Raw genomic sequence first — 11,514 nt, 5'->3', positions numbered from 1 at the left:
TCTAACTTAACATGAAGATGGAAAGACTTTTTTTTTCATCTTATGAATATTTAGCCAGTTCTTCTAGCTAAACCTAATCATTTTACTCTACAGCTAGACAATGAATGTAAGGGCCATACCTCGGTTTGTTTGCCAAAGCAGAAGGAAAATGTGGAGTAATCAATCACTTCTTAAGAAGTTGATGCTGTGTTGCAGCAAGGGAGTATCACAATGGCATATCAAAGAGGGTTGCACAAAAATTAATCTAAATAGTTACAGAGGTACAATACAGCATTAGACCATTTAACTCAATTGTTCTAAGCACCACATGAGCCTCCTCCCACCCCTGTTTATTCATACCAACACAATCTCAAACTTGACCTCTAGGCTCTTTTGCTCTCTCTGGCCTGGGCAACATCTCCCTCTTTGGTAAAGACAGATGCACATGCTCCTGCAGTGAGAAACTGTCAAACACATTTCAATAATATCTGCAAGTAAATGTTTTCTAACAACATTACTAAAATAAAAATACTTTTCATGCAGCACTTCCATATTTTCAGCAAGATTATAATTTAGCTGGGAAGTCTGTCATTCATTTGAAAAGAGGTTCTATCAACCAAGCAAGCTTGAGAACCATTCTTCTATTCCTTTATAGTTTTCACTTAAACCTAGCCACACTATTTATTTCTTTTTATCAACTGTGAGTTTCACATTCCAACTAGGTGCTGTGTAAGTTTCTTCGGAATTCCTTACTGGATTTATTAGGACTACCTTTTATTTTGATCCTGGTACCTAATTTCAGAAACAATTCAAGTATGAAATGTTGACCACTGCTGACCAATTGCAACCACAAAGATTATTCAGACTATTGTGTTGTAGTCTGTTTTATTTGGCTTAGTGATAAGTCCAGAACAAGTTTACAGCAGAATGAACTATGGTTTGATTTTCTGACCACCATAACATTTTAATCCCAAATTTTTGTCAATTAAACAGCCCTTCCCAATTATACAGTTTGTACAGAAATTACTATTTGTGAGCTATTTACAATAGGTCAACAATTTGCATACCCAAAGTTGAAAAATCATCTTGCATAACAATGTAAAACATGGATTAAATACAAAAGGATGTTGTTTTGGCAGATTAATTCTGTACTTATTATCCAATAGCACCGGTGGAGTGAAGTACAGCATCTTTGAAGAATTTCAGGCCAAACCATTTTTCTTTCAGTGGTAGTGCTTAGAAAAAAAATAAGTTATTTCTTTCTTGTGATGAGTTGCTGCAGTGTTATACTAAAGAACTAAGTTAAATACCTTTATTTCTACCCACATTCAAGTATATTATAGAAAATATATTTCAATACTGCACAGAGTTTATCAAGATTAGCTAATTTCCCCAAAGGTGTCATTATTTGTACATGCAAAAATCATTTTGCAGAATCAGTGTGAAGGAAACTTGAGCAGCAATCCCAAAATGCTTAAAAATGCTGTCACTAATTTAGGAATTAAAACAAAAACTCTCCTTAAGAAAAATATGAATTAATTCAATAAATATGGGGGTTAAAAAGCAGTGCTAGGCGTTTTGGCTCCACTGTCAAATAACAGCAAAGAAATAACTTGGAAATATGGGTTAGGCAAGATCACAGCAGAAATTTAAGTGGTTTTATGATTGATTTCAGACAATGTTGAAAATTAGAAGCACACATAGACTCTTGGATCTACTTGACCAAGAAAGCCAGAAGTGTTTCAATAATAGTTTACAATCTAAGCAAAGGATGAGTGTCTCCAAGAAGCCCACATGATCACCAAGATCTCTGCTGGTCTGCAATATTTCTGCATTGGCTTAAAAAAAAATACATCGTTTCTGGCACTCTATACTGATTAATGATTTCCACAATAATAACACTGTTTTGTCTTTTAGCATCTGACATTTTTCAGCATTCTCCAGGATCGTGCCAAAATTTACAAGATTCCCTCCCACTTATGAAAATGAGCACGCTACTGGAACCTTGCTAAAATTCTTTTCTGAATGTCTAAGATTCTTATAGGGGTGAATTAAACAGAATTAAAAAGAATCTACGGCTTTGTGCATTACATTTCAACCAAACATTCTGGAACATTCGGATCTCAATTTCTTGGGCTTGCCTTATTGGGGCAAAATAGATGATCTTGATCACAATGTACCCATTGAAACAAACTTAAGAGGAAAAGCCACCTTTGTTCATCGCCCTGAGTGTAAACCCAAAGAAAATAGGGCTGCACCTTACAATGAAGATGCAGCAGGTCTCAAGATGACAGCAGAATAAGTTATAAACATCTACGAATTTAAGGTAACAAAAAAAAGTATCATTTTGTAATTACATGATATTGACTATCATATTACATTATCACAGTTTATCTGGAACCTTCATTGAAAAAAGGTGTCAAAAATATTTACAAACAGAGCTGTACATATTTTTTTGCAGCAATATACAGATAATTCTCCATCTTGTACATATATTTGACAAATTATGAGCAGCTGCCAGTATAGTTCTACACTGCGAGAAGGTTGTTCATCTCCCACTTTTGTGTCATCTTTGCAGAGTCACAGTCAGAGATGAAAATCTTGTGATCAACTTCAGAGCGGTCCAAACACTTGCCTGTGGGAATGTGTGTGAACCTGTGCAAAGTCTGAAATAAAAAAAGGTAGACAAGCCACTATCAATCACACAGTCAAGTTGATTAAACTAGGCTTTCAGTCCAGAATTGGAATAAATAAAAACATCTACCAACTAGCCCCTCTCAAACAATTCCACCTAAAAAAAGTAAAGAGGTTGGTTGTCTGTTCACGCCACAGTTATCCATGGGATGCTATGGACACAGAATAGTTGCCATCTTCACTCCTGCAACAGTCAGACGGTTTTGCTTTACATTTAAGCAAGTCAGTTTGGTGTTTCTACTTTAACAGGCACAAATGTAAATGAAAGTACGCAACTGTAATGAACAATCGTACAGACCTAACTCATATTGGGGTTATAGAAAAAAAGAGAAAAATGCATAAAAATGAACTGGTGGGAGATGAGGGGATGGGAAAGAATGATACAAGGGAGGCTTCATAATTATCCCCAGCCCAGTAAATCAGGTGCAAAAGTCAAGAATAAAGCATTTTCAACCACATTCAGCAAGTCATGCTAAAGAGAAGGTCTGAAGGTGAATAAATCACCTGGACCAGATGGACTACAATCCTGAGGTCTGAAAGAGATAGCTGAGGAGATTGTGGAGGCAGTGATGGTGATCTTTACTGAATCAATGGAGTCAGGGAGAGTCCCAGAGGACTGTGAAATGGCTAATGTAACACCCCTGTTTAAGAAGGGAGGGAGGCAGAAGACAGGAAGTTATGGATTGGTTAGCCTGACCTCAGTCATTGGAATGATTATAGACTCAATTATTAAGGCCGAGATTGCGTAGTACTTGGAAGTGCATGGTAACATAGGGCAGAGTCAGCACAACTTGTCATGGGAGGTCATGCCTGACAAATTTGTTAAAATTCTTTGAGGAGGTAATGAGCAAATTAGACAAAGGAAAACCAGTGGACATGAGCTACTTGGATTTCCAGAAGACCGGTGACAAGGTGCCGCACAGGAGGCTGCTAAATAAAATAAAAGCCCATGGTGTTAGGGGATAGGTACTGGCATGGATGGAGGATTGGCTGACTGGCAGAAAGCACAGAGTGGGGATAAAGGGATCTTTTTCAGGATGGCAGCTGGTGACTGGCAGAGCTTTGCAGGAGTCAGTGTTGGGGCCACAACTATTCATTTTATACATCAACGATCTGAACGAAGAAATGGAGGGCATTGTCACTAGGTTTGCAGGTATGTGGAGGGACAAGTAGTGCTGAGGAAGCAGGGAGGTTGCAGAAGGACTTGGACAGGCTGGGAGAGTTGGCAAATAAGTGGCAAATGGAATACAATGTTGGAAAGTGTGAAGCTATGTAGTTTGGCAGGAAGAACAGAAGTTTCTAAATGAGGAAAGGCTGCTGAAATCTGAAGCACAAAGGGTCTTAGGAGTCCTCGTTCAAGATTCTCTTAAAGTTAACATGCAGATCAGTCAGCAGTCAGGCAAATTCAATGTTAGCATTCATTTCAAGAGTGTTAGAACACAACAGCAGAGATTGCTGAGGCTGTGTAAGGCTCTGGTCAGATCACATTTGGAATATTGCAAGCAGTTTGGATCCTGTATCTAAGGAAGAATGTTCTGGCATTGGAGGGGGTCCACAGGAGGGTTACAAGAATGATCTCGGGGTTGAAGAGTTGTTGTATGACGAGTAGTTGAGGACTTTGGGTCTGTACTCAATGGAGTTTAAAAGAATGGCAGGGGTTGTGGGGGGGGGGGGGGAGGGGGGGGGGTGACCTCATGGAAATGTACACAATTCTGAGAGACCAGGATAGAGTGGTTGCTGAGAATATTTTTCCACTAGTGGGAGAGACTAGGTGAAATGAGGTGGAATTTCTTCAACCACAGGAGTAGTAAATGTATGGAACTTACTGCCACAGAAGGCTGTGGAGGCCGAGTCACTGAGCGTATTTAAGACAGGGATAGATAGGTCCTCTATTGGTACGGGGATCAAGGGTTACAGGGAGAAGGCAGGAGAATGGAGTTGCGAAAGGCATTAGCCAAGAGCAGGCTCGATGGACATAATGGCCTAATTCTGATCTTACATCTTACGGTCTTCCAACGTTTGGCCCATAGCCTTGTGTCCCTTGGCATCACAAGTGCACATCTAAACATTTCTTAAATGTTATGAAGGTTTCTGCCTGAACTACCCTGACAGGCAGTGAGCTCCAGATTCCCAACACCCTCTGGGTTAAAAAAGGTTATCCTCACATCTGCTCTAAATCTTCTGCCTCTTACCTTAATTGTATGCTTCTGATCACTGATCCCTCCAAGGGGACAAGTTTTCCTATGTCCCTCATAACTTTGTACATCTCAATCATGTCCCCTCTCAATCTCCTCTGCTCGAAGGAAAACAACCCCAGTCTGTCCAATCTCTCTTATTAAAACTCTCCAGCCCAGGCAACATCCTGGTAAATCACCTCTGCACCCCCTCCCGTGCTATCACATTCCTCATACAATGTGGATTCCAGAACTACACACAATACTGTAGTTGTCCCCAATCAATATTTAAACAAAAACGAAAGTACAGCAGATGCTGGAAATCAGAAACAAAAGCAGAAACTGCTGGAAAATCTCCATAGGTCTGGCAGCATCTGCAGAGAGAAATCAGAGTCAGAGTCAACGTTTCGGGTCCAGTGATCCTTCTTCAGAACGTATATTAACAGAAATAATCAATATTTTATACAGTTCCAGTATAACCTTCAAGCTCTTAAACTCCGTGCTTGACCACTAAAGGCAGCTTACAGAATTTTGGAAGATGATAGCCAATGGATTCACTATTTCCACAGTCACCTCCTTTAGTACGCTGGGATGCACTGGAGATTTATCATCTTTCAGTTCCATTAATTTGTCCAGCTCTCTTTTTAAAAAAATAACTTATTCTAGGTTGAACTAATCATGATCCACTCCTCACCGGAGCAGAGGATTGAAAAGGCTAACAACACAGAACATTCTGCCTCCTAGCCATCTTAAAATGGGAGACTCCTTATTTTTAAACCATGTCCTCTGGTTTTGGAGGCCCCACGAGGGGAAACAAGCTTTTTTAAAGGTGTAACTTGTAAAACCTCCTCAGAATCTTGTGTTTAAATAAGATCAACTGTCATTCTTCTAAATTCCAATGAGTATAGACCCAATCTTCTGACCAGCTGTTTTACCACTTGACACTATATAAAATGAACATATCACCTCAACATCGACAGGTGTATCACTGAGTCTTTTGCTAAGATTTTCCATTGTGATACTACAGTGCATGACTTTTCAATGCATTTTGAAATGAAATGTTGTCATCTATTTTCATATCTTACAAAAAAAAACAGACTAATATAAATAATAAAGGAAATTTACACACAACCACAGGTTATAATTTGAAATACAATCGATGTTAGCGAGACATTAAGCTTGCACTGTACAAATTACATAGAATGTACAGCACAGGAAAAAAAATGCTGTTTAGTCCAAGTGGTACGAGTACGCATTTATGCTCCGTATAAACCACTTTCTATCCACTCTTCATCCAACGTTATCAGCATAACCTTCGATTCTTTTCTTCCTAATGTGTTTCTCTAGTTTCCCCTTGAATGCATCTATCCTATTCACCACAATTACTCCTTGTGGCAGCTATATACGTTTATTAAATTCAGTGAGTGGGTTACAACATTTGATTTCAAAATGTAATGAAAACGCCTACGCTGCAGTCGCACAATGAAAGTTTCATCATAATTTCTATATTCTGCTCATTCTCCAGGTAAACAGACATCTCTGAATTCCCATTTGGATTTTTAGAATTTATGATTTTTTAGTTCTGGTGTTCACACAATGAAAAAATATTCCCTACATCTACACTGTCAAATCCTTTCATAATTTTAAAGATATTAATTAGGTGACCTCAATCTTCTCAATTGTAGAAAGAAATGTCTTGCCAGTTTGTCAGAGGGAAAAAAAAACTTTACCTTAAAGTACTGCCAGTCTTTGTATACATCCATGTTACAGTGTGTAATCATAACCTTTGAGCCATCAGGTCCTCTGGTCAAGCACTGGTCATACTGCATCAATTGGTTGGCTTCATTGATTCGAAACAGCTGGAAAACAGTGTTCACTTTGTGAAGCTCCAAGTTTTTGTTCATTTCTAACAACTAATACCAGGATCAAAACAACTTTATACCTACAAGAATGTTCCTTAGTTTCAAACCATCTATAAAACTGATAATACCATTTACAAAAAGAGATTCAGAAACGGTCAGATAAGCAGAAACACAGAATGTAAATCTATAGCAAAAAAAATTTTGAGGACATAATGAATAGGATCCAAAGAAGGGTATAAACAGGAGAACCACAATCCACATTATACAGGGTTCTAGTTTCTTGACTTATCTCTGCCCAGTTGCAGCCTGTGCCTTCTAGCACACTCCAGACTACGTGTTACCCGGGTGCTTTCTGAAGCTCCCAACTGAGGATATAAGCAAGATTTGATGGTGGATCGTGGAGAGAAGGGTGCCATCTTAGATTATGGACCAGAAATTCCTTTCCTTTAGTGCTATTCCATTCTTGAGCCATAGACTGGAATTCTCACAAAACATTACTTCCTTTTAAAGCATACAACACAGAGATTCACTTCAAAATAGTATTCAGACAGAAGCTGCAACAAAGGAAGGGGTATTATCTTAGGATGGTATGGCCAGAAGTGAATGGATGGTAATGGTGGTAACAAATGGTACAGATGTCAAAAGAAGGCATAACTGGGAAATGAGAGAGGCAAGAAACGATCATTTGGCAATGAGATAAACTGACAGCACTATATTTTTAGCAGAACAATAGTTAGTAAGGTTGCAGGGGTGAATGGAATATTGACTAGTTTAGTAGGTTTAAAAGAGTATCAGCAAATGGGGTGGGGTGGGGAAGGGGGAATATGAAATGAAAGGATTGGAAGAGGACAGTGTGCATCTACAAAAGGCTGGAGTTGAACTGGGTACAGTATCTCTGTACATGGGGTAACAGGTTGAATGTGAGGGAATTGCATCATTTGCCAAATGGTACACAAATACGGGATAAAGCTAGAATTAATATAGCAGAGGTTATTTTAAATGCCAATTTTGTTTGTAGTTTCCTTGATATTTACATGTAATTTTCTTCTGTCAGTATACCTTAAGGAGCAAAATGTCACTTCAAATTTTCAGTTAATGGGAGAATGTTTCAGGATTCAGGGGTTTGGTGATTTCCATTTCTTTCAAAAAGAAGAAAAAGCTGTGTGCTAGAAGTAGCTTTTTATTAGATACTCATTCAAAGAATGTGAGCGTTGTATTTATTGCCCTTAATCGAGTGGTTTGCTCAGCTATTTCAGAGGACAGTTAAGAGTCAGCAACGTGCCTCTGGATTTGAAATTTCATCTCAAATCAGACTTGGTAGAGGTAGCATAATTTCTCAGCTGAAAAGGATAACAGTGAACCAGACGAATTTTTTAGAACAATCTAGTAGTTCGTGGGTATATTATTCATACTGGCTTTGTTATTCTACATTCATTGATGAAATCTCTAGAATCCATTGTGAAATTTGAGCTCGTGTCTCCAGATCATGAATGAAAAGGTTCTGGATCACCAGTCCAGTGATTCCGGATCACCAGTCCAGTCACACAGATACTATCCTTCAACAAAAAAATTGCAGGAGAAATTCAGCAGGTTTGGCAGCATATGCAGAAAGTAAAAGAGTTAACATTTCAAGTCCAGTGACCCTGCATTAGATTAGGCTGTTACACTATCCTACCGCTCTAATGAGATTGATGGATTACTGACTCACGCTCCCCCTGCATTTAATTAACCAGAATGCAGGAAATTATCATCTTCGTTAACAAGCATTTCTCATGCATTCATTCAACACTTTGGCTGCCTAAATCTCAAGCAAAGACAAATATCAAAATTACCATCTCTGACTTGTCATTCACTAAATTTATAGGCATTTTGCTGATTAATGTATAAATCAGTTGTTAGATGAAATTCATACTCTTTCACTTGTCATTGTGAAGTTGGCATAGTTACCTGATTTCCTCCCATTCTGTGGCAAGGTCCCAGTTCAACAAACCCACCATTGGTATGGCCCATGCTGTCTATGCAATAATCGGATTCATATCCTCTGATCTGAAATGAAAAGGTGAAAGGTTCATAAAAAAAATATGCAAATACATGCAATTATTGAACTCTCTTGAATTATTAACTTGTATGTAGGGTAGTCAGAGTCAGACAAAAAGTAGGATGTCCAAAGCTACACTTCAGGGATGCTTGCAAGCAAGCGTGATATGAAGAACGGAGGCAATGATTTTCAAATCTGGGAGCCACAAGCTGATGGTAAGACGAACACAGTGACACTATCTATGGTCTGATGTTCAATACCATGACGACCAGTGGCTACAGATAAAACCATAAAAAAAAAGCAGAATTAGGCCAATCAGGCCATTGAGTCTGCTCTGCCTTTTGATCATGGCTGATATGTTTCTCAACCCCATTCTCATGCCTTTTCCCCATAACTCTTGATCCCATTACTAACCAAAAACATATCGGTCTTAAATACAGCAACGAAAATAAATCACAATGACACTTGGTAGCTTCTATAGTGGCAGGAACATGCCTGTTAACAATTGGCCTCTTCAACCATCAGCAAAAGGAAGACACTATCTGAAATGAATTTGTTTGCTGTGTCCATTTTCTTTCATAAAAGGATGCTGGAAAATATTAACCCATGCTTAAGGATTTGGGTAAACTTATTTAATTATTGGTCCATACTTTAGAACTGGCACAAATAGGGGTCACTTACAAAGGTTCCAAATCAAGTTTACAAAGACTTGCATCAGGTTCTTAACATAGATCCGGTTGCAAAAGTGAAAGGTTCACAGCACAGTTCTTCTCTTCTACACCCTCACAATGTGCTCTCAAACCCCATCCTTCTTTTGACACTGAAGGTGACAAATTCACTCTGGAATACAGCCCCAGCAGCCTTCTGCAATCTCTCAAATTCAGTCACAGGGGAGTCTAAAAAGCGTGAACGCAGGCAAGTTGCATTTTCATTGGCCGCACTATTGCCAATTAAGCTCGGTTCTCAACTGCTGGCCCAATCTCAGCAGACTTCCCATTTTGCGAGGGGTTTGGGCATAGCCAATTAAAGTATTAAAGCTAGTGGCTTGGCCGAGACAGTTCCTGCAGATTAAATCTGACTTCTTCATTTATAAGGCTAACATACTGCATCATGGCAAGATGCAGTGCCAGAGTTGCAACCAATTATTGACTAAATCTGCAATGTTACAATTAGGTTGTAGACAGCAGTGACTTTTCTCATGACACTTCTGGGGAATTATTATCAATAACTGCTATGTGAAAAAAACTCCAACATCTAATCTAGATTGAATATGCAATAGAAATATTACCTCTCCCCATTCTACATTTTTAGCTGGTAATGGGTAATGGTCTGGAATGTCATAAGCTATTTCTTCCATAAACCATTTAAAACTCTTGCAGTTGTGTTCTTCACGAAATTTCTTGAGCTCAGATATATCTCCGTGAGCCATGGCTTTTGTTTCTGGACGACTTGCATAAAAATAGTCGGCGTATTCATCCCACCAAACTTCAACAACACGAACATAATTCTATAAAAATAGTAATGTTAATAAAATAATTTTAGGTTCTATAAAATAGTAATGTTAATAAAATAATTTTAGGTTCTATAAAATAGTAATGTTAATAAAATAATTTTAGGACTAGCGTGAGATCAAAAGGTGAAAAATTATTCAAATGCCTCCAAAACTGAACCAAGATGAGACAAAATAATTTGGTTCAAAATATTCAGAAAATGCAGACCACCATGAGATAACTTTGGAAACTGAAATGCTAGACCTCCAAGTTGTGAGAGTGAAGATGTAGTGAAACTAGCATTTGCTATTAGATCCACAGGCTGTGGAATGAAAACACTGATTTCCACATGTAATCAGTACTTCATCTTATTTCACTTGTCTGTATGTGGCCTGGTGGCTTTTGTACGGTCTCTTCAAGATTGCTGCCTGGTGTTGCAGCGAGTATCAGAAGAGAATATTAGCTGTTTGAGGCCTATTTTTTGCACTCTGTGGTACCAGGGAAAATGTTTAATTAAAGACGATAGTCATCTCATGGGTTGGTAATATAATCGCGATCCATTTAACCAACAGTAACGCGAGAAGCAGAAAGCTATTCCAACTCAATACTTTTATGTAATAATTCCAAAAGGAAGCACCAGAGATTCACCACCCGTATCAAGTACTTGGTGGAAGAGGAACAAATTTACGAGAAAATTACACACAAGTGTAAACATCATAGTTATAATGGGTGACTCTAATTACCTGAATGTAGACTGGGACACTGGTAGTGTAAGGCATAATGTGATGCAGATGTTACTTAATTGTGTTCCGGAGAATTTTTTTTTCCAGCAGAGCGTGTCAAGTCCAAGAGAGACAGTTAGACCTCGTACTTGGGAATGAGGTGGGCCAAGTAGATCAAGTGACAGGGACGGATTATTTGGAGGACAGTGCTCAGTTTATCACAAATCGTGAGGAGAACAGTGGAAAGTGATGTCGGTCAAAAATAATCAACTGGCAGAGAGCAGACATCAATGGGACAAGAACAGAGGTAGACTGGATAGGCAGGAACCGGAGGTTGGCAGGAAGAACAGCAGCTGAGCCATGAGCTACTTGCAAAGAGGAGATGGTTTGTGTAGTCCAGGTATATTCGCTGAAGAGAGGAAGGTAGGACAAACAAATACAAAGCTCCCCGAATGGCATATGTGATTAAAATTAAATAAAAAAAAAGAGAAAAAAATTCCTGCATAGCCAGTCCACCAACGTTCTCGTCTCCTCTTTGCAAGTAGCTCATGGCTC

General features: G+C 38.8%; 1 protein-coding gene across 2 annotated transcripts in view; it reads right to left on the bottom strand.

Moving 5' to 3' along the window:
• Positions 1–845: 845 nt before the first annotated feature.
• The window catches only part of galnt7 (UDP-N-acetyl-alpha-D-galactosamine: polypeptide N-acetylgalactosaminyltransferase 7), a 109,075-nt gene continuing 98,406 nt past the window's right edge, over positions 846–11,514 (bottom strand). For both annotated transcript variants that reach the window (XM_048594921.1, XM_048594920.1), the window contains exons 9-12: positions 10,036–10,254; positions 8,657–8,755; positions 6,578–6,706; positions 846–2,645 (exon numbers count right to left, since the gene is read on the bottom strand). In XM_048594921.1, coding sequence (XP_048450878.1) covers positions 2,508–2,645; positions 6,578–6,706; positions 8,657–8,755; positions 10,036–10,254 — 585 coding nt within the window. In that variant the 3' untranslated portion in view covers positions 846–2,507. The remainder of the gene's footprint in view (positions 2,646–6,577; positions 6,707–8,656; positions 8,756–10,035; positions 10,255–11,514) is intronic.

Source organism: Rhincodon typus, chromosome 3, assembly GCF_021869965.1.
Source record: "Rhincodon typus isolate 14 chromosome 3, sRhiTyp1.1, whole genome shotgun sequence".
NCBI lineage: Eukaryota > Metazoa > Chordata > Chondrichthyes > Orectolobiformes > Rhincodontidae > Rhincodon > Rhincodon typus.
The sequence above is the reverse complement of the archived record's forward strand: the minus strand, read 5'-3'. Positions and strand labels throughout refer to the sequence as shown.